The sequence below is a fragment of the Peromyscus leucopus genome, chromosome 6 (genome assembly GCF_004664715.2).
Source record: "Peromyscus leucopus breed LL Stock chromosome 6, UCI_PerLeu_2.1, whole genome shotgun sequence".
NCBI lineage: Eukaryota > Metazoa > Chordata > Mammalia > Rodentia > Cricetidae > Peromyscus > Peromyscus leucopus.
Window position 1 is genome coordinate 21,761,427 of NC_051068.1, and position 23,188 is coordinate 21,784,614.

The 23,188-nt window shown below is 40.2% G+C and overlaps 1 protein-coding gene across 7 annotated transcripts in view; it reads left to right on the top strand.

Annotated features, from left to right (window-relative positions):
- The window catches only part of Abhd18 (abhydrolase domain containing 18), a 53,475-nt gene that overhangs the window by 20,985 nt on the left and 9,302 nt on the right, over nt 1-23,188 (top strand). For 5 of the 7 annotated variants that reach the window (XM_028895049.2, XM_037206562.1, XM_037206561.1 and 2 more), the window contains 6 exons: nt 11,465-11,543; nt 11,645-11,729; nt 14,625-14,652; nt 18,190-18,328; nt 20,672-20,761; nt 21,480-21,581. In XM_028895049.2, coding sequence (XP_028750882.1) covers nt 11,465-11,543; nt 11,645-11,729; nt 14,625-14,652; nt 18,190-18,328; nt 20,672-20,761; nt 21,480-21,581 — 523 coding nt within the window. Of the gene's footprint in view, nt 1-11,464; nt 11,544-11,644; nt 11,730-12,011; nt 12,030-14,624; nt 14,653-18,189; nt 18,329-20,671; nt 20,762-21,479; nt 21,582-23,188 lie in introns of those variants that run through there. The other 2 variants (XM_028895052.1, XM_028895051.2) reach the window with 2 other exon arrangements.

The following is a 23,188-nucleotide window of genomic DNA, read 5'->3' on the forward strand; positions in this document are numbered from 1 at the left end:
TTTTGCTCATCTTTTAGTTATCATTAATAAACTATGACAGAACAGAGTTATCATTTCCAATCATTTCCCCTCAAGTTTTGACATCATTAATAAACAGAGTTATCATTTTTACTCACTAACCCCATGACCCAATTTTTGAGAATCTAGAGGCATATGACAGCCTGTACACAGGCTTGGTTGCTTTGGTTGCTTCAAGGACACTAAACCAAAACAAAGTCTTCAACCACTTTGGGCAGTTTGTCATGTCTCAAGCAGTGTATTATTAACTCTTAGTGGTCAGAGTGCCCAGGAAAAATCCTTAGGCTAAAGCTGCTGTAGTTATTCAAATTCTGACATAATATAATCAATGTTCACATTTATATTTTCATAGAATTTGTCTATATGTCTAATCTTGGCATTCTGTTGTTCCTTGGTCATATGACATTATAGTGGCTCTACATGAGCTAACTTCTGAGAGAGGGAGGTCCTAACACCTCATACTTTTATCATCTTTCTACTCCATACTTTACTCATCAGTATGTCTCTATGTGGGGGGGAATAGTATGTTCAGGACTTTCTTGGATAAGCTTAGAAGCAGCATTCCTGGGAGAAGGCATAATTGATTCATAAGGAACTTTCCATCAATCTAATATCCTCAAATTGTACAAATATTAAAAGTGCCCCAAGTATGTAACAGGTGAAGATGAAAACCAAAGGTGGCATGGCAGCCATCATGTGGCTCAGCTTTGCTGGATCTTTGTCAAGCAGCTGTGCTGGCTTTATGACTTCTGCCATTCCATTCAGGTATGGCTGTGCCAAAGAAGTAGCCACAAAAGAAAAAAAAAAAGAAGTAGCCACAGGAAATTCAAAATTTTGAGCTGGTAGCCATGATATTATAATGTTTAGTACTCTGCTATCAGAATTTTTTCATTCAATAATTATATTTATGATATTAATTACATTAATTGTATTGATTTATTACACTCATGATATTATGTCCTGATACTATTGCCCATTTGTGGGGTTTTTCCATCACACAAAACAGAGATTATGTACTTAGTAAATTATTACTCTATATTCCTTTCTTCTCTATCTTGAGATAACATCTAATCTTTCTGTCTCTATGAATTTGTATATTCTGTATATTTCATGTAATACAATTCTATAGTATTTTTCCTTTTTTAAATGTAAAAACATTTTATGGACAACTGCAGGAGAAATAATACACAAACAGCTTGAACATAAAGACAGGTTATAATTTAAAAGTCCAGGGTTATTTTAAACAGTAAAATATTTTCTCTGTAGAAAATAGTATAAATGATAGCATTTCCCAATAAGCCCTTTTAAGCCAAATGGTCTGCTATCAGAATTTTATTGGTTAGTCTTAGCAAGAGAGAGAGAGAAATCTGGAACATGCTTTTAATATCGCCTGAGATAAGCCTTATCTAAGGCAAACCTCAAGGCTCCTGTTTTTAGTAGTTTAACATCCAGGAGACATAGGTGATCAATTGCTGAGGGCATTTAACAGTAATAGATCGTTATATTAAAGTCTGTTTTTTGCCGAGTCCAGACCCTTTTGAGTCTGCGGGGTGTAAATACCTCTGGACTGTTACTATTCCTTACTGCCTGAGTATACTTGATGGTCCTTGGCCTCCGGCTCTATGGTAGTTCTATAACAATTAGCTGAGTAGCAACTGGATGATAATACTAGGAGGATGGTATCTAGCAATAGAAGGTTTCTGGGTGTCCCAGACTTTGGAGTCCACCTGAGAGGCTGGCAAGGGAAAGGAAATGCTAGAGGTGGTAGGCTGAGTGGCTAGGAGGAGGAGAGGTACTGCTGACGAGTCTGGAATGAGGCAAATGGGGGGAGCAAACGAAATAAAAGCTCCTACCTTAGCTAGTAAATCTCTCCCCATTAGGGCACAGGACAGGTTGGCACAACTAAAAATATGTGGGTGAGAGGGATTCCCCTGAAAATACAGTTAAGAGGTAGAGTCTGGTGATGTAGGTAAGGCTGTTCCCCTACCCCGACAATAGGGAAATGAGGAGCAGTGGGACACCAAAACACCCTCAGGATTGAGTAAGTGGCTCCAGTGTCTAAAAGGAAGGAAATGGATCGCCCTGATACTATAATGGTTGTCCTGGGTTCCTTATGAGAGATGGCACCTTCAATCTTCGCCCATGGCCAAGCCTAGGAGATTGACTGGAGGGTGGGCTTTGTTTGATGTCCCCATGCCACAAGGTGCACGGGGGCAGTCAGCTGACCAGTGTCCCTCTCAGTGGCACTTCAGACCAGGCCCAGATGGTGACCCGCATGGGACAGGACATGCACGAGCCCAGTGGCCTTCTCTACCACAATTAAAAAAAGGACCTGGAGGCCTTCGGGTGGCCGGTTGGATAGCATGTGCCAGCATTTGGCAGTTCTGTTTATGGGCTTTCTCATCTCATGGTGCACCTTAAATGCTGCCTGTGAGGTCAGAGGCCCTCTCTCCAGACACTTAAGTTTAGCCCTGATGTCAGGGAAGCTCTATAAGACAAAGTGGGTCATGAAGAGCTGTCTGCCCTCTGGGCTCTCAGGATGTAGGCTAGTATCTTGTAAGAGAGCCTTTGTAAGCCTAAGCCATTCTAAGAAATGAGACAGATTTTCTTCCATATCTTGAATTACTGGGAACCGCCTCGGCCTGGGGTGGATGGGCAGCATTAGTTTGATGAATTTCATCTGCATGTGTCCTAGCCTGCTCCCAAACTCCTCTATGCTCCTCAGAGCAGCTAGAGAATGAGTGACAGGAGGATTGAAGGTGGGAGCCAGAGTCAGGTGGTTGGAGCATCCTGAATTTGGAGAGGAGGAGGGGGCTAGAGGAGGAGGCAAAGGGGCAGACGGCTGAGGAGCGGGAGCAGGAGGTCGGATAGGTGAAGGCTCGTGTGCAGGGTCCGGAGCGGTCGTCAGAGATTCCTCAGGTTCAGGTTGCATAGCTAGGAGCACATGGGCAGGAGAGAAGGAATCAAGAAGGCAGGGTTTGGAGCTGAGGTTTAAAAAGAAAAAAGGCTTGGCTATAAGGCAACTCTTTCCATTAGCCTGTTCGCTGGAAGAGTTAGATCATTCCTGTAAAATATCAGGGTCTAAGGAGCCATTAGGTGGCTATTTTTTATTGTTTTCTAAGGGATATTTAGGCCATTTCTCAGAGGAGGAGTGGGACTAGTAGGAGGAAGCCTTATTTCCCATGGCTGTAGCAGAGAGAGAGAGAAAAAAATGTGATCCAAGACTATAATCTCAGGCATCCCTGAGCTCAAGTGAGGATTTGGGATTGGCACAAGTTATTCAATGCTTCGCCAAGCCAGAGAATGAGGGCCAGGGCATACTTAGTATGAGGACCCCCCAGAGGTCTGACAGCATTCAGTGCTTCATCAAGTGGAGAATGAGGGTGAGGCACACACAGTCCGAGTAATCCCCCGCCCCAGGGGTCTGACAGCAAGAAGGATATCTCAGACCACAGTCATAGGAAAAGCCGGCAAGGGGGCCAACAGTAGCCGATAAGGGTTGTGGACGAGTGTCCCCCCAATTCTGGGGACACAAGAGGGGCGCTGGAAAATCTACGGTCATTCCCATGGGTCCAGGGGATTGTTTACACTGGCTGGAAAGGGAAAACTCACCAATCGAAGCAGCCGGTGTTATGCGAAGTGGTCCAGTAACCGGGCAAATGGAAAAGTGGGCAGTCATAAACCTCAGTACAGGGTTCCGGGCACAGAGTGCCAGGAGGGCCTGCTCTGTCTTGGCACCAGTGTTATTTATTAAGTGACGTAATGTTATTCATTAAGTGGCACTGTTGTTTACTGTGCAAGAAAAGCCACGAGGTACAGCAAAGCCCATTACAAGAGTTTATTAAGGGAAAGGAACAGAAGAGTGTACTTAGGCCTATGGGCAGATGGTGCAGGAACAGAAGGGGCGGAAGGATGAATGGGACCTGCTTTTATAGATTCCTCTGCACATGCGCATATGGGTTTACATAGCTATGCCATGCATGCACATAGATTACGTATCAGATCACGCTGCGTGCAAGTTATGTGAGCACACAGTGCATGGATTGTATAGGACATAAGGCCCTGAGGTGACTAATCATCTTGACAGTGCATGCATGGTCATAAGGGAGTGGCTAGGAAGTCTAACATCCACCACTTCCAGGGTGCTGATTTTAAAGGTGTCCACCACCACTCCTGGCTTTGGATCTTTATGCCATTAATTTGCTTGGTTGAAATGTTTATTACTCATAGTGTAGTGGTTCATAGTACCCCAATGTGTGTATGTGCACTGTATGGCTTTGCACATTTGTGTGTCTTTGCACGTAAGGCCAGAGACCAGTGTTGGATGTCTACCTCTGTGGGAACATAGTCCAGGAGTGGAGTCATGTGAGAATTCTGGGTGCTTGTGAGAAGACTCCAAGAAAAGAAGATAACAGTCTTGTGACTTCATTTTCTTCAAAACACTGATTTGTTCTTGGAATGTGTTTCCATGCTCCTCCTAGATGTAGCAGATAGGAGTAAGTTTATTTCAGCTGTTATTATTCATGTTCCTCTATGGAAAAACATGGTTTTGCCACCTGCAGTTTTGCCCTTGTGATTGTATACTTTACTCAGGATGCTTTTAACCATCAGATAATAAATTGTCTGATGCTCTGAATGAAGTTGGCTATTGCATGAGACATCAGTCTGTCTCATTTTTAGGCCCCTTTCTCCTAGGTTCACACTGCCAACTAGAGTGGTAAACATACATCTGTTCTCTTTTGTTCTCCACTGTGGGGGACCAGCCCCCACACTTATTTACCCCAGGAACTCTTGAGGAATGAGGGATAATTGACTTAAGTTAGAAACAGAGAGAAAACACAGGATAGACTAGGGTGGGCCTGGATCCTTATCCACCGGCCCCAGAACTTTATTCCAAAGGTCTGTTTGTAACAATGCCAAGGGGTAGAGCAAAAGACCTCCCCCTTAGTTAAAGTCACCTGGTACCCAGGCCTGTGGTCCAATCAACCTCTTATGCCGTCCCACTGGATACAGCCACTAGGAAACCTAGTGGGCTACAACAGGTTCCTCTTTATATTTTAAAAGAAAAAACTCTTGATGCAACTGCATCAAACTTAACATGATAATTCTACTATAAACAGAACTATACAAAATTATAATTTTTACTTTCAACCTTCCTACGAACCTCCATTCAAGAACAATTTCTTAATAGAACTATACAAAACATAACATTATTTCACTCAAGTAGCATGAAAATATTTTTTAAATTAAATATATTGAGGAATATTAATTATCCTTTTGTTTATATTTTAAATTAAATCTTGAGCCTAGTTAGAAAACCTAAATTTCTCTATAAGCAGTTCCATTTTTACATAAACATTTCATAAGTCATCACCATTGATAGAATCTATATGCATAAGCAAATTCAAACTTGTCCCATTATAATGAAACCATTACTGTCCATTTCATTTCTTAAGTTCAAAAGTTCAAAAAGAGTTCTGGTACCATTCCTAAAAGTTCCTCTGAGCATTCTTAGTCAGGGCCTGGCTTGTCAGCTGCCCTTAAGTCTGTGGATAGCTGTCAGAATCGCAATGACTCTGAAGCAAACAGTTCCAAATAGGAGAAGTCCCACAACCAAAACTTTTCAGTTCAAGCAAGTCACTTTGAAACTTTAGCTACTACTGCGCTTTGCAGACTATAGCCTTCTGTAACCAGTCCCACTCCCAGACCAGACTAGAGAGCTTCATCTCATAGCCGGAAGTGCTCAAGGCTCCTTCAGTTGTCATGAGCTGAAACTGGCCTTTCCAAAGCAACCCCAGCTTTAGGAGGAAAACCCAATCACCTGCATCATTGATGGTCCAAGTGCTCAGCAAACCATGTCTGGAGTCCTCCATAGCAGTCAGCAGTTTTTGTAGAGTTTTACTTTGGCTGTTCAGCCTGGAGCACTCAGCAGTTCCCACATGTCTCAGCTGCTTGTCCAGCACTGACACCATTCTGCTCTCGCCTCCAGAAGCCTTCTGAACTCTGTCATCTCTGCTGTTCACTGCTGCTCTGCTTGTGGTTCATCTTTCCTGAGGTGATGCAAACTGCTGGGCTTTCTCCGCCGTTTGCCTCTCTCGGAGTGTAGTGTCTCAAAGGTCGCAGAACCTTGATGTTCACCTTTCCTGCAGTGTGGCATCTCTGCAGGGTTTTCCAAACTGCTGCTTGCAGTTAGCCTCTCTTGTAGCTTAGCTTGTTCATTTTTCACCATGGCTTTCTTTTGGTAGAAAGCTTGTAGACCCTCATGCATCTGCCACCTGCACAGCATTGATGCCTTGAGGGTTTCAGCTTCTGAGACCCTCTGGCTGTTACTTTCTGAAGCTGGAAGTGTTTGGAGTTGCTTCTTGTTGTTATTGGTGGTTTCTGGAACTGCCAAGTCCGCAGTCCACCATGGACATCTGCATCCCAGGTTGGGAAGACCTACTCTAAATTACTTTTTCACCATATCCTTAAGCCTAAGGCATATATATTCTAAACTTACATTTCTCTAACTCACTTTATACTAAATTTATGACCTATTTAAACCTACATTCTATAAGTAAATTCTTTTCTGCACTACTTTACACTTCTAAGTTTTTCCTGCACTATGTTGCTACACTCTACCTTCCAGAGAGAGAGAGAAAGATCTATAGAGATAAATCTAACACTGCGGCCTTGCGATATTTCCTCACCACCTAACCTATACACCCGAGAATAAAATACCATTGCCTTCATTTTTCAATTCCTTATTGGCATGCCTACACTTGCAATGCCCCCTTCAATCCTTTCGCCAATCCCTAGGGTTATTTTTTTAATCTTTTGCTTTGCCCCTGTTTGGGCACCATCTGTGGGAGACCAGCCCCCACACTTATTTACCCCAGAAACTCTTGAGAAGTGAGGATAAAAATAAAATAAAATAAATTTTTTTTAAAAAGTTACTATTTTGGGCTGTGGTGGCACACACCTTTAATCCCAGCGCTTGGGAAGCAGAGTCAGGAGGATCTCTGTAAGTTTGAGGCCAGCCTGGTCTACAGAGTGAGATCCAAGACAGGCACAAAAACTACACAGAGAAACCCTGTCTCAAAAAACCAAAAAAGAAATTCCCACTGATATACATTGACCATGTGGTTTTCTGTTCTTTACCCATCTGGTTGGGCAGTGTATTAGTAACTTACGTCATTGCATTAAGGTATAACAAAATGCAAATAGAAAGGAAAAGTATTAATAATTCCAACATGAAGAGATCACTGCTGTTTTACATATATCATCATCTTTTTCCCTTGGTATTCACATATAAGGCTGCTTATTTTTTTCCTAACCAATCAGTGAATTGGTAGTCTGTCATCAGTTATTAGCTGGTTGGCATTCCTTGCTGTGAAGCTACCATAATTTTCTGATTCTCCAAGGTACACACTTAAATTACATATTTTGTCCATTTGAGCAACCTAACAGTAAACACCCTTCCATACATTTTACCTGACTATTTTCAGAGAATTTCTGGTTTGTTTTTTTTGTTTGTTTGTTTTTGTTTTTGTTTTTGTTTTGGAGTGGGGGTGTTTGTTTGTTTTTTGTTTTGTTTTGTTTGAGACGGGGTCTCTCTATTATGTAGCCCTGGCTGTCTCAAAAGGAACTCACTATGTAAACCAGAGTAGCCTTGAACTCAGAGAGATCCACCTGCCTCTGGCTCCTGAGTGCTGGGATTAAAGGTGTGCACTACCATTCGGAGCACAAATTTTGGGTTTGTAAGATCGTACAGATTTTAAACTTTGATCACATCGTCATATAAGTAGGCAATGTTATTATTTACAGTCCATAAGAAGAAGCCTATACCCTCTTGTCTCTTAGTTCATCACCTGTGATTCTGTCTCTTTGACTTTGTGCTTTGATGGTGGCTGATTAAAAAAAAAATACATGAGGCAGGACTGGAGAGATAGCTCAGTGGTTAAGAATACTGACTGTTCTTCCAGAGAACCTGGGTTTAATTCCCAGCACCCATGGGCAGCTTACAATTGTCTGTAACTCCAGTTCTAGGGACCCAACAGCCATGGCAAAACACCAATGCACAAAAAATAAAAATAAGTAAATTAAAATTCTTAAAAAAAAAAAAAAAAAAAAAAAAAGAGCCCTGACTGCTCTTCCAAAGGACTTGAATTCACTTCCCAGAACCCATTGGTAACTCACAACCATCTGTAACTCGAGTTCCATTGGGGTCTTATGTCTTCTTCTGTACTCCACAAGCACTGTGTGCACGTGGTCCTCAGACTAATCCCATACAAATCTCAAAAGATTTCTTGAAAAAAATACATGAGACAAATGAAGTGAAGGATCTCTGTTGTTGTTGTTCTTCTTCTTTTCCTCTTCCTCCTCCTCCTCCTCCTCCTCCTTTTCCCTTTCCTTACTGGTTTAAAATCGAGTTACACTTCATCTGTAATGATACTTCTAAATCAATAGATGTAACATTAAGCATATATACATTTTGTTTTGCTTTGTTTGGTCTGTTGAGACAAGGATCTAAAGTAGTCTGAGCCAACCTCAAATTCCTTTTAGATGGCTCAACAGTTAAGGGTTCTTGCTGTTCTTGCAAAGGACTGGATTTCAGCTCACAGCACCCCTATTGGGGCTCACAGGGGCTTATAGTTCCTGCTGCTGAGCACCTGATGCCTTTCTCTGGTCTCCATGGGATCCAGACACATAATCTTAAAAACTACAATAATCATCTTTGTGTTGGTCATAGTGTCACACACTTTTTTTTTTTTTTTTTGGTTTTTCGAGACAGGGTTTCTCTGTGTAGCTTTGCGCCTTTCCTGGAACTCGCTTTGGAGACCAGGCTGGCCTCGAACTCACAGAGATCCGCCTGCCTCTGCCTCCCGAGTGCTGGGATTAAAGGCGTGCGCCACCACCGCCCGGCAAAAAGTGTCACACACTTTTAATCCCAGCACTTGAGAGATAGAGCAGATGGCTCTGTAAGTCCAGGCCAGCCAGGGCTACATATTAAAACCCTGTCTCAAAAATAAATAAATAAACAGAAAATAATAATAATAATTAAAAAAAAAACCCTCACTATGTAGTTGAGACTGGCTTTGAACTTGTGATCCTCCTGCCTCCTAAGTGATGCATTATAGGTATGTGCTACCATACCTGGTTTTAAAATTATGATAGCGCCACAGCAGGGGATACCAATCAGCTATTAACATGATGACAGACTACCTGGTCACTGATCAGTTAGGCCAAAAAGAAAATAAGCAACCTTGTATGTGTATACCAAGAGAAAAAGGTGATGATTACATGTACTTAACCGACTACAGAAAGTATCAGTAGAGGGAAGGAATAGGAGGCGTCACATCTATTTATCTGTGCCAGGAGTCCTTTATAAAAGCTGTGGCATGCCTCACCAGAGCCATGTACTGCTATTTCAGCACTCTCTTGCCTCTTAATCTCTTAAATCCGTGCTATCTGTACTCAGGAAATCAGACAATGCAATGACAGATTTAAAGCTTGAATTTTCAAAGAACCATGCAGACTCAGAAAAGAGTTCTAAGGGAGAAGGGAAAGCTCCATTTATTTCATGTGATAGAATATAGGGCTTCCCTGCTAAACCTTCTTTGCTAGCTTCCAGAACAGGTGGCTCATGCCTTTACTCCCAGTACTCAGGAGGCAGAGGCCAGCCTGACCTATATAATGACTTCCAGGCTAGTCATGATTATACAGAGAGACCCTCACTCAAAACAAACAACAAACAAGAAAACATAGCATGCAGATTGTTTGATCCCTTCCTTAAATAATTAATTTACAGTATTAAAGGTTGAGCCTGGGGTCCTTGCACATGCCAGGGAAGCAAATGCCCTACTACCAAGCTATATCCTCAGAGCAATTGATCAGTTTCTTCCCTTTTAGAAAGAATTTTTAAATGTGTCTATGCATTTGTTTGCGTGAGTGTATGCCATGTTTTTATAGGTGCCCATGGAGGCCAGAGAAGGTTTTCAGATCCCCTGGAGCTGGAGTTCCTGGCATTTATTAGCTGTCTACTACCCAATCCAAAGTATATGCTTGCTGGGACTGAACTGGTCCTCTGGAAAAGCAGGAAGTGCTCTTAACTGCTGAGCCATCTCTCCAGTTTCTTTTTTTGTTTGCTTGTTTGTTTGTTTGTTTGTTTTTTGTTAAGTGTGTGTTTGTGTGTATACATATGTATGTTTAGTATGTAAATATACTTTTAAAAATTTTTTATGGTATTGGGACTGAACCTAGGACCTGGTAAGCACATGGTAAGCAGGTGCTTAGCTTAGCTTATCTGCTTTCTTAGCTGTATCTCCAGTCAGTTAGTTTTGTTTGATGGTAGCACAACACCACATTAAATAAGTCCATGTCCAAAATATGCTAAAAGTTTGTCATGGCTACAGTTCATTTGTTGTCTCCTTCCCATTTATGGTGTCATAGTAATTTCCTTTTTTAAAAAATTGTAAATTTCTTATCCTTTTACAATTTCATTCATAAACATAGTATCTTTGCCACATTCTATCCCCCAATATTCTCATTCCATTCTCCATCCTACCAAATCCCAACTTCCTGAGGCTTCCTCCTGCTTTCATGCTTTTTGTTCCTAAGAGAAAGTAGATTTATAATATTCTTGTAGCCATTGGGATGGCTGAGTGGATAGAGACGCTTTATGTTAAGGCTGATGAACAAAGTTCAATTCCTAGGACTCATGTGGTAGAAGAAAAGAACTCCTGCAAGTTGTTCTCTGACCTCTGACATATATCAGGGCACACCTGCACATATACGTATACACCCACAAAAAAAGGAAGTAAGTAAACATAAATTCAATGGCCCATCCTTTTAGAGAAAGAGAGAGAATTTAATTATAATACTCTTTAAATTGAAAGTTTAGAGCCAGGCATGATGAGTCACACCTGTAATCCCAGCACTTGGGAGGCTAGGGTAAGAGGACCACAAGTTTGAGGCCAGCCTGAGCTACATAGTAAGTTCCAGGCCAGCCTGAGTTATATAATGGCAAGACCCTCTCACAAATTAAGTAACTATATATATGGATGTATAGTTTGTAGCTAAAGCCTGCTGTGGATATCATTCTATATAAATAAAACACTGATGGCCAGTGACCAGACAGGAAGTATAGGCGGGACAAGTAGAGAGGAGAATTGGGGAAATAGGAAGAAGGAGGGAGAGACACTGCAGCCACTACCAGGATAAGCAACATGTAAAGACGCCGGTAAGCCACCAGCTACATGGCAAGGTATAGATTTATAGAAATGGGTTAATTTAAGATAAAAGAACAGTTAGCAAGAAGCCTGCCACGGCCATACAGTTTATAAGTAATATAAGCATCTGAGTGATTATTTTATACATGGATTGTGGGACTGTGGGGCTTGGTGGAACCTGGAGAGAAGCTCTCCAGCAACAAAAGCCCTTTAAAGAAAATTTCATTTTTTTATAGGTTCCAATTTATTGTGCCTAAGGAATGGAACAGCAGATACAGACCTGTGTGCATTCATCTGGCTGGAACAGGAGACCATGTAAGGCTGGTGACATCATAGTACTTCAACTCTAGAAAATCCTTAGCACTTGTCCTCAGCACTTGCCTATTGTATTCTAAGTGTGTCATCTCTTTCCTTAGCATTACTGGAGGCGCAGAACTCTCATGGCTCGTCCTATGATTAAGGAGGCCCGAATGGCTTCATTGTTGCTAGAAAACCCTTATTATATCCTTTTGTTATACTTTAAAATTTTCTTTATCTCATTATTTATATATTTACTCTTCAAAAGAATAATCAGTAGTACTTTTTTTCTTAAAGATTTATTTCATTTTATGTGTATGGGTGTTTTGCCTGCATGTGTACCATATGTGTGCTTGGTGTTTGTGGAAACCAGAAGAGGGAGCCAGATCCCCTGGAACTGATATGACTGTTGTGAGCTGCCCAGTGGTATTGGGAACTGAACCCAGGTACCCTAGAAGAACATCCAGTGCTCTCCAATGCTGAGCCATCTCTCCAGCCCCATTGGTAACTAACTTTTCAAAACTAGTTAAATCCACTTATCAGGTCAGAAAATATTTAAAAAGCAAGAATGAAAGATTATTTTATGCCTTTTTAAAAGAAATGTAATGAAAAGTAGCAATGAGAGTTCAAGGCCAGCTTTGAATGGATAGTGAGTTTGAGGCTAATCTGAGCTAAAAAAAAAAATCCTGGAAAAACAAAAACAAAAAACAAAACAAAACAAAAAAACCCTAAAGGCCAGGTGTGGTGGTGCATACCTTTAATCCCAGCACTCAGGAAGCAGAGGCAGGTGAATCTCTGTGAGTTTGAGGCCAGCTTGGTCTACAAAGTGAGTTCCAGGACAGGCTCCAAAAGCTACACAGAGAAATCCTGTCTTGAAAAATAAAAAACAAAACAAAATAAAACAAAAATGCATCATATATGGTGGCACATTACTTTAACCCAGGTGCTCAGGAGGTTGAAGCAGGAAAGTTGTGAGTTGGAACCAGCTTAGGCTTTATAATGAGACTAACATAGTATTTTAATACTATTTATAATAATGATAAATTGTACTTTTAGTTCTTGAGGTTCTTATGCTTTACTTAGTAAGTCAAAAGTTTGCTATTAAAGAAGTGTTCATTTTTAAAAATGCATTTATAGTAAAGATGGGGGTCTAGAACAATACTTAATTTTGAAGATGCCATCAGCCTATTCATAGAAAAAAAAAACCGATGCCCAACATTTTTAGTAATAAAAGAAATGTAAAATCCAACAATTCCCAGTGTTTCTTAAATAATAAACACAATATTAGAAAAGCTACTGTGAATGGGGAACTTACTACAAATGACTGAAAATCAGTGTAGCTCAATACAAAAGCAATTTTAATATATCTATTAGGAGTCTTAAAACATCTCACATCTACCTGGGGAGATAGCTCAATCAGCAAAGTGCCTGCACACAATCACTGAGAACCTGAGTTCAGATCCCCAGAACTCATGGCACTCATCCATAACCCCCATACTGGGGAGGCAGAGTCAAATGGATTCCTGGAGCTCATTGGCCAAGGTGGATAGTGATTGATGAAGATGTTAATGTCAACCTCTGGTCTTCACAGGAACCAGCGCGCGCGCGCGCGCGGCGCGCACAGCACACACACACACACACACACACACACACACACACACACACAAAGAGAGCCAACTCACATCTGGGCAAAGTGTAGCTTGGTGATAGAGTTGGCCTAGCATGTGAGCTCCTGGATTCAGTCCCTTTGTGTACTACAAAGGAGAAAATAAAGGAAAAATAAACTCTCAGATCTCTTGACGGGGAATTTTTTTTTCAGTCTGCCAAATTTGTTCTAAGACTATAGTACAACAAACAAAAAAACTACACATAGAAAATATGCTTATGTATCTTTACTATATAAGACAATAGAGATTAAAATGCATGGGAGAGAAACTACTGGTTCATAATACTGGAGTGCATACAGTTGGTTGTGCTGTTGATTGCTTCCGCACTTGTGTCCTCAAACCTGCCACTCACCTTTTGTATTTGTTTTCTCACTTGTAAGTGGGAGTCCTTTCTTTCTTTTTTTTTTTTTTTTAAAGATTTATTTATTTATTATGTATACAGTGAGTGTTCTGCCTACAGGCCAGAAGAGAGCACCAGATCTCTCATTGTAGATGGTTGTGAGCCACCATGTGGTTGCTGGGAATTGAACTCAGGACCATCTGGAAGAACAGCCAGTGCTCTTAACCTCTGAGCCATCTCTCCAGCCCCGGGAGTCCTTTCTTATGTCAGACAGAATATTAAATACTCAGCACAGCTTAGAATAGGATTTGGTAAATATTAAGCATTTCTTAAGTTTAAGTAAGTTGAGAATCATTTGTGAACATATTTATGGTGTAAAAGTGGGACATTAGACCATGTTCTTTCAGTGGTAGAACAAATGCACAAGGTTCTGGGTAAATTCCTAATACCAAAAGCAAGACAGAAACAAACTCAAACCATGTAGAATGGAAAAGAGGGGAAAAAACAATACATTAGGAAAACTACTGGAAATAATTTAAAAATATTAGTGTCAATGTTTGTAGATAAAGTAGTTTTGAATAGTTTTCTGTATTTCCTAGATTTCTGAAATAAACATTTACATAAGTTGTATCAATAAGCCAGGCAGTAGTGGTGCACACCTTTAATCCCAGCACTTGGGAGGCAGAGGCAGGTGGATCTCTGTGAGTTTGAGGCCAGCCTGGTCTACAAAGTGAGTTCCAAGACAGCCAGGGCAACACAGAGAAACCCTGTCTTGAAAAAAATTAAATTAACAAATTTCATTTTAAATCTAAATTGAAGATTGTGTAACCTTGTAAGTATACTTAGTATATTAACTTATATATTTCAAATAAGTGGATTACTTGGTTTGTGATTAGATCTCAGTAAAGCTGTGTAAATTAAAAGAAAAATAACTAAGTTGAAAAATCTGAGGACTTCTAAACAGCATTTGAAGTAACTAGGAAGTATTTATTTGGGTATTGAATTCAAATTTAACTGTTGTGCTTAAATGATATATTCTGAGATGAGTATATTTAATTATTTTAAAATTTTCTCTTTGACCTATCTTCTCAAATGGCTGCAGGAAGCCCAAGGACCAAGTGTAAGTATCCATCACCTTCATTGTCTTTATTCCTGCAGTCTTTAGACAATGTTTGGTAGTCTTTAGTTAACCATTTCTTCAGTTGACTTGTAAAACTTAGTAAGAATATTGTCTTTAATTCTTATTTTTTAAGATTTTTACAATTTAATGTCTGGTAAGGTGATAGATTTAGAAACCTTAGTAGGCTGATTTTCAGATTATATCTTATTTGTGAAATTATACCTGAACAAAAGATAAGACTTTATCCTTTTTAAATACATTTTTTAAAATCACTGCGTATATGTGTGTTGGGCAGGTGGGGTTGGTATGCTCATGTGAGTGGTAGGTGCCCATAGAATCCAGAAGGAGAACACTGGATGCCCTGGAGCTGGAGTTATATGTGGTTGCCAGGAACCAAATCCAGGTCCTCTGCAATAACAGTATGAGTTCTTAACCTCTGAGCCACCTCTCCTGGCCCCAAACTTTGTGTTTTTAAAAGTACTCTTATTTATTTAGTTTTTTTCCCCTAAAGACTTGAAAGGACTTGAAAGTGATTGAAAAAATGGTCAAAATGACATTTGGGGAAGAAGTATGTGGGGTGTTTTTTTTTCCAAATGGGTAAAGGATTTGAAGATACTTGTATCTTGGGTAAATGCTCATCAAAAGGTGACTTTGGCTAAGAAAGAATCCGATAATCAAGTTGATAGGATGACCAGTTCTGTGAACAGTTAGCCTCTTTTTCCAGCCATTCCTGTCTTTGCCTGGTGTATCCAAGAATAAAGTAGCCACAGTGGCAGAAATGGAGGTTATGAATGGACTGGATAATATGGACTTTCACTCACCAAGGCTGACCAGGCTACAGCTGCTGCTGAGTGCCCAATCTGTCAACAGCAGAAACCAACACTGAGCCCCCATATGACACCATTCCCTGGGGTGACCAGCCAGTAACCTGTTGGTAGATTGACTACATTGGACCTTCCTTCATGAAAAAGGCAAAGCTTTGTCCTTATTGGAATACTTATTCTAGTTATGAATTTTCCTTTCCTGTACATAATGCTTCTGCCAAAACTACCATCTGTGAACAATGCCGTATCCTCTGTCGTGGTATTCCACACAGCATTGCATCTGACCAAGGAACTCACTTCACAGCCAAAGTGTGACGGTGGACTTGTGCTCACAGAATGCACTGGTCTTACCACATTCCCACCATCCTGAAGCAGCTGGCTTGACAAAACAGTGGAATGGCCTTTTGAAGACGTAGTTACCATGTCAATTAGGTAGCAGTAGCCAGGAGGGTTGGGCAGGGTTCTCCAGAGGGAAGTATATGATTTGGATCAGTGTACAATGTGCCTTGCTTACTGTGAGGACTGAGTTAGAGTGAACTTTGTGAAACTATGTGAAAGTTAAAGTCCAAGCTAAAGAGTTCAAGAATTTTCAGTCTGGAACCAAACCCTGAAATCAAATATAGGACGTATCTTTTTCCTTATCCATAAGTTGCTGAAAAACCAAAGAGTTTATTTAGTCTAATAAGAAACAACCTGAGTTAATAAAAGACTGTGACTCATACAGACTGAGGTTGGAATGATAACTTGTCATTTACTAATTATATAACCTGGCCTCTTTAGTTTGAGTTAACTCATTTATAGAATCAGGATACTAATGATTTCTTCCAGGCAGAATTGTTTTTAGAATTATGTTCAGAAAATATTGTTCCTGATCCGTGTAGTGGTGTACACCTTTGATCCCAGCACTCAGGAGACAGAGCCAAGTGGAACTCTGAGTTCCAGGACAGGCAGGGCTACACCGAAAAACCCTGTCTCCAAAAAAGAAAGAAGAAAGAAAACATTGTTTCTTACATTATGTACTCAAGAAATGTACTGGTCTGGGGTGGAGCTGGTGTTCAGTAGTAGAGCAAGTGCCTAGTGTAGACAAGGCCCAGCATTTGATCGACAGCCTTAAAAAAGAGTAGTAATGATGATGGTCCAGTGTGTTTCCTTTTTTCTTCAAAGAGTTCAACAGAAATACAGTGGCTTGCAGTTTAAATCTGTAAATCAAAATGTACTGCTCTTGCTTTCTTTGGCTGGGGTCGGGAGGTGGAGACTGAATGGGGTACCTTGCTTAGTTGTCCAAGCTACTTCAACCTCCAAAGAGATGGGATTACAGTCATGGACCATCGTGTCCAGTTTCTCTCTCTTTTAAAAAATCATCAAAAGTGAGTAAACGAAGAACAAAGATTACAAAAGAAAGAAAATAAACAGTTGGACCGGTCCACTGTACATATCTTTGTCCCAGAACCTTGAACTGGTGTCTCTTATGCAAAGAACCAACTGAGGAGTGACAGGGAGCAGCGCTTCAGAACTCAGAACTTCCATGATGGGTTAAGATAAAAGCTACGCAGAGAAACCCTGTCTCGAAAAACAAAACAAAACAAAACAAAACAAAACAAAAATTTGTAATCAAATATAGAAAATTGGCTGCAAGACAGGAAACAAGTAAAGTGGGGTCTTTTCTGATGGAATGTGATCCATTTTAACGGAGAAGAGCATCTGGTTTGTTGTTAGCCTTTTTGAAACAGGTTTTCACTGTGGAGCCCAGGCTGAGCCTGAACCCTGCTCCTGCTTTAGCATTTCAATGAACTCTTGTCAAAATGTACACAAATTCACTTAGTGTTTATTCAGTGGGTGCCTCCTTACATTAATTCTGTGAAGAGATGACTAGTTTGAAATCAGAACCTCAGCCACTTCACAGTTTAACATCTACTGTCTTCAAAGTCTCTACTTGAAGAAAGTGGGCTTCTCTTTATAAGAACTCCCCTGATGCAGGGCACAGTGGCCCACCAGCAATGCCAGAACTTGTGAAGCAAAGGGTAGTGGATCAGAAGTTCAGCATCACCCTGTGTCAAAAAATAATAACAACAGAAAATTCCAGATATGTTGGGTTTTGCTTAAATTAATCTAGCCAGGTTTCATGGCACTACCTGTAATCCCAGCACTAAGGCTAGGGCAGATAGATCTAGAATTCAGGGTCATTCCAGTACACATAGCAAGGTCCAGTCTCAAAAGTTAATTGATTAAAACATGTTTTTGAAGTCAGGCATGCACATATCTGAAATCTCAGTACTTAGGAGGCAGAGGCAGGAAGATCTCAAATTTGAGGCCACCATGGGCTACATATGAGCTCACTGCTAGCCTGAGTTACAAAGCAAGCCTGTATCTCAGGCGGGGGAAACACACACACACACACACACACACACACACACACACACACACACACACACACACACATATACTGTGGGCTAGCAAAATGGCTGAACTGGTAAAAATCAATTGCAGCACAAACCTGGCAACCTAAGGTCAATCCCTAGGATCCACATAAAGGTAGAAGGAGAAAACTGATTCCATCCACAAAGTTGTCTTCTGACTTCCACACACACTATGGCATGCATACATGTACACATGCATCAGTAGACACCCATACACAATAATTTCTTAACTTTTAAAAGTATTAAAATGTAAACACATGAAATAAATCATTTTCTATTTTGTTTTGTGAGGCTAGAAGATCCAGCTTAAAAAATGTGTCTGACCTATTTGTGATGGGAGGCGCTCTTATTCTGGAGTCTGCAGCTCTCTTGCACTGGCTAGAGAGGGAAGGTTATGGACCTCTTGGGATGACTGGAATATCCATGGGAGGACATGTGAGTCTTTTCAGCTTATATTTCATTACCATCATTTTTGTAAATAGAAGTAATTTTAAGTGTACTTGAGGCATGAACTTAATGTTGGCATATAATGTTGGTGAAAGTAGGAAGTAGAAATATTTCCTCTATTTTGTGTAATTCATGTAGACAAGCATATATTGTATAATTCCAGGTATAGCTCAGATTTCAGATTTAATATTTTATTAAAAGTTGACTACAAAGCCAGGCAGTGGTTGTGCATACCTTTAATCGCAGCCCTTTGGAGGCAGAGGCAGATGGATCTCTGTGAGTTCAAGTCTAGCCTGGTCTCCATAGTGAGTTCCAGGACAGCCAGGGCTATACAGCCAGGGCTACACAGAGAAAAACAAAAATTTTAAAAAGTTGATTACAAAAAAAAATCTAACTTTTCAAGGGTCTTTTCAATATATTCAAAGTGTATCCTTACTTTTGCTACTGGTCAGAAGAGAAATGAATTTGGAGGTGCTTTCTAATTTTTTTAGTGTATATTAATTATCTAACATAATAGGTTTCATTTGTGACATTTCATTATGTGTAGACTGTATTTTGATGATACTCACTTTCATTTGTTACCTTTCTCCATCCCCAGTACAACGAACCTAAGCTTTGTTTTCTAGACTATACTGAACAGACTCCTAATTGGTTTCTCTGTGCCAAGTCTTTTCTCCCATTCTTTTTTTTTTTATTATTGAAAAATAATGTTTTCATACAATATATTCTGATCACATTTTTTACCTCTCTCAACTCCTTCCACATCCTCACCATCTTCCTACCCATCCAATCCACACTTTCTCTTTCTTTAAAAAAACAAGCAAACACAAAACCCAAGAAATGCATATACACACAAAACCCCCCTCAAAAAAATTGGAAACCAAAGACTAATTTTCTTAAGACCAATAAGACACCCCCCCCCAAAAAAAAAGCCCAAACGAAGCTAGATGAGATGGAAAGTCTACAAAATACCGTTGTATTTGTTTTGTGTTTGGCCATCTCTTCCCAGGCATGGGACCTAGGAGGAGATTCATTTTCCCCCTTTCAAATGGTACCAATTGCAGACAGCTTCTTGGTTAGGGATGGACCCCCACCCCATGCCAACTTCTCAGGGCTGGTGCCCAATATGGTTTGAACCTGTTCAGGCCCTGTGCCTGCTGCGGGTCTCTGAGTTCATGTGTGTGTCCGTTTTGTTGTGTGTGGAAGACACTATTTCCTTGGAGCCATTCACTACCTCTGACTCTTAACAGTCTTTCCACCTCCTCTTTGCTTCCTTCTGCTCTGCATAGGCTCCTGAGCTCTGAACAAAGGGTTGATGAAACCATCCTATTTAAGGCCAAGTACTCCAAAGCCTCTTTTTTGTTTGTTTGTTTTTCGAGATGGGGTTGCTCTGTGTAGACCAGGCTGGCCTCCAACTCTGAGATCTGCCTGCCTCTGCCCCACTCCCCACACCCCAGTGCTGGGATTAAAGGCATATGCCACTACTCTCTGGCCCAAAGCATCCTACTACTTGTACACTGTCCAGTTATAGGTCTCTGGTAGTTCTCATCTATGGCAAGAAGCCGCCTCTCTGATGAGGTGATCTGAGCCCCAGACTGGTTTCTTTAAGTTTTTCCTCTCTGGTATAACTTGAATGCCCTAAGTCAGATTTTCAGTTTCTCCTGCTCAAAATGTGCTGGCTTCCCAGGGCTCTAGCTGTGTCAGGCACTAATGCCTCTCTAGCGCCCCCTTGTGCCATCACCTAGCCAAACAACAGGCCTTTCAGCTTCCTTCCCACCAGCTTCATCTGCAAACTGTGCTTCATCCCTCAGTACATTTCCACAATGCTATACCATAATTGCTTGCTGTACTGTATTCTCCATGAAGCACTTAGTGTGCTCTGGTTGATTATATAAAATGCATTCGTCATTAGGGGTGTGTGTGTGTGTGTGTGTGTGTGTGTGTGTGTTAGTTTTATATTTTTAAAAATGGATTTGAATTTCACTATAGATGATCATTTGAATTGTAAAAACTTAAATTCAGAATGTTACTCAAAGCCAGGAGTGGCAAGTGCATGCTTGTAGTTCCAACACTACAGAGACTGAGGGAAAAGAGCACAAGTGTGAAGCAGAAGCAGCTTCTGTGTACACAGAAAGACTATCTCAGAAAATCTGAAATAAAGCCTTTATAGTTTCTTGCTTCCTAGAAGGAACTTTCTATGTTGTTGAATTTATAATTTGAGGGCATTCTATAAAAGTATTACAACCCTTCTCACCCACTCCCAACTATACAAAGTACTTTTTAGTAGTAAGTATTTTTCACATTAATAAATTTACTTGTGTCATATTACAGATGGCCTCCTTAGCAGTATCCAACTGGCCCAAGCCCATGCCATTAATTCCATGCCTGTCTTGGTCCACAGCATCTGGGGTCTTCACTACGGTAATTGGATTGCAATTGAAACTTGATAACATGTGCTTAAATATAGTTATCTTGGTGGTCCCCAAAATCACTCCTAGGTTTAGTGACTGCTAGAAGGAATAACAGAACATATACTCTCTCTCCATTTTATACACACTCAGAGAGAGAGGTTCGCACTTCTACACAGAGAAACCCTGTCTCAAAAAACCAAAAATAAATAAATAAATAAATAAAATAAAATAAAGAAAAAAAAAAGGATATGACAGAAAATAAACAAAAGGAAAAGGCACATGAGGCAGACCTGGTGTAGGTTTCCAAGGGTCCGTGCCCAGCCAGATCTCATGGTTTATGCTTAATTCCTCTAGCAATCACTTGTAACAAATGGTAAAATGCTGCTCATCACTGAGCCTATCAGAGTTAAGAGTCTGGAGTCAGTGGTTAGATGCCCTCTGCCTTGAGTGTACCAGAAATTGAGAAGGAATTTCAGTGTTAAGCAGAATGCAGACTTGTACAAACAGTATAACTTCAATGACCCACTCTTATCATTTAGTGAAAGTTGCATATCAGTATAAAAGCTGCTTGTTGATCAAATTCCCAGACTCCACTCCAGGATATAAACAGGCTTTTAAAGGCTAGATAATCTCAAGCCCAATTATATTAACTCTCTTATACAGTAATTAATAAAAATAAAAGTACTATATAAGCTGTGTCATGATTTGATCATCTTACTTTATTTCAGGGTGTATTGAGTAAATCAATTAATTGGCGGGAGCTGGAAAAGCAGTATTATACACAGACAGTTTATGAAGAAGAAATTATTCATATGCTTGAATACTGTGGGGTAAGTTTTTTCTTTGTTAGTTTGGTTGGTTTGTTCTTCCATGTGACTAGTCTGTGTCAAGCTGACAAAAACTAACCAGCATACTCCCTAAACAACCCATTATATTGTGTAATTTTTCTGGGGGTTTTGCTTTTTTTTTTTTGTCCATGTACAAAGCAACACAAAATATTTTCTCACCCATTTTTTTAAATTATTCATGTTTCCTTACTCTTTACTGATATAAAATAGTCTGTTATATAGATGGATATACCATGATTTATAATTAATCCTTGTTAATAGATATATGTGTTCTTCTCACTTTAACACACAGTGCTACAATGATCAACTTTATACATACATTATTGTACAAGTATCATTTTCTAGAAATACTATTTGCTGGGTCAAAGGGCCTATAATTTGCAGTGTGGTTAGATTCTAATTTTAGTTGTATCAGTCTAGACTACAGGAGAAAGATCTCTTTCTCCATTAATTCACAGATTCAGTATGTGAACAAATGTGAGGAAATTTTAAAACTCTGTTACCAGGTAAACTCACCAGAGAACACACATAGGCATCCTCCTCCTTTTTCTCCTTCTTCTTAAATTTTATTTATTTATGTATTTTATGTATGAATGTTTTGTCTGTATGTTTACCTGCATGCCAAGAGAGGGCATCAGATCCCACTATAGATGGTGGTGAGCCACCATGTGGGTGCTGGGAACTGAACTCAGGACCTCTGAAAGAGCAGCCAGGGCCCCTAACCTCCAAGCTATCTCTCCAGTCCTACACATGAACATTCTTTTTTTCTAACTTGCTAATTTTTATTTATTCTTCTCTCATATATTATATCCTAATTGCAGTTTCCCTCCCTCCTCTCCTCCTAGGCCCTCCCCCTACTTTCCCTCTCCCCAGATCCACTCCTCCTCAGTTTCAGAAAAGAAAGTCTTGATCTCTAGCCAGTGACTACATGGGGAACTTGCCCAAATCATGCAGCCCCATCCTCATAGTTCTTTGTCTTTTTTGCACAAAAATAAATGCATCCTGGTTACACACTTCAGTTAGCAAGAAGCGGAACTACAGAAGCCAGAAAGCAAAGTTAGTCCATTTAGGACTCTCCTGGATCCTGGAACTGTGCTAATCCTTGATAGATTAGCTCTTTGCTTTCATTTTGGCAGGTGTTTGGGCCTGTGTGGTGGGTTTTAAGGTCAAAATGGTGCCTATAACATGACTTTAGTTGTGCTGAGGTTCGGGTGTCTGTTAAACTCAACTGATAGTAAAAATTGAATAGTTTTATTTTACTTCATTGTTGACAGTGAGCATATGTGTATAAGCTAAGACCACGTGTTTCATGTTTCTAGAACGAACACACACACACACACACACACACACACACACATCCTTTGCCTATCTTGAATTTCTTTTTTAAAATAATTTTTTTGTTAACCTGGTGTGGTAGCATACACCTTTAATCTCAACACTTGGGAGGCCAATGCAGATCTCTGAATTGGAAGCCAGTCAGGTCTACATAATTAGTTCCAGTACAGCCAGGGCTATATAGAGGGACCTTGTCTAAAAAAAAAAAAACCAAAATAATAAAATAATTTTGTTAGCATATAAATAAGTGGATT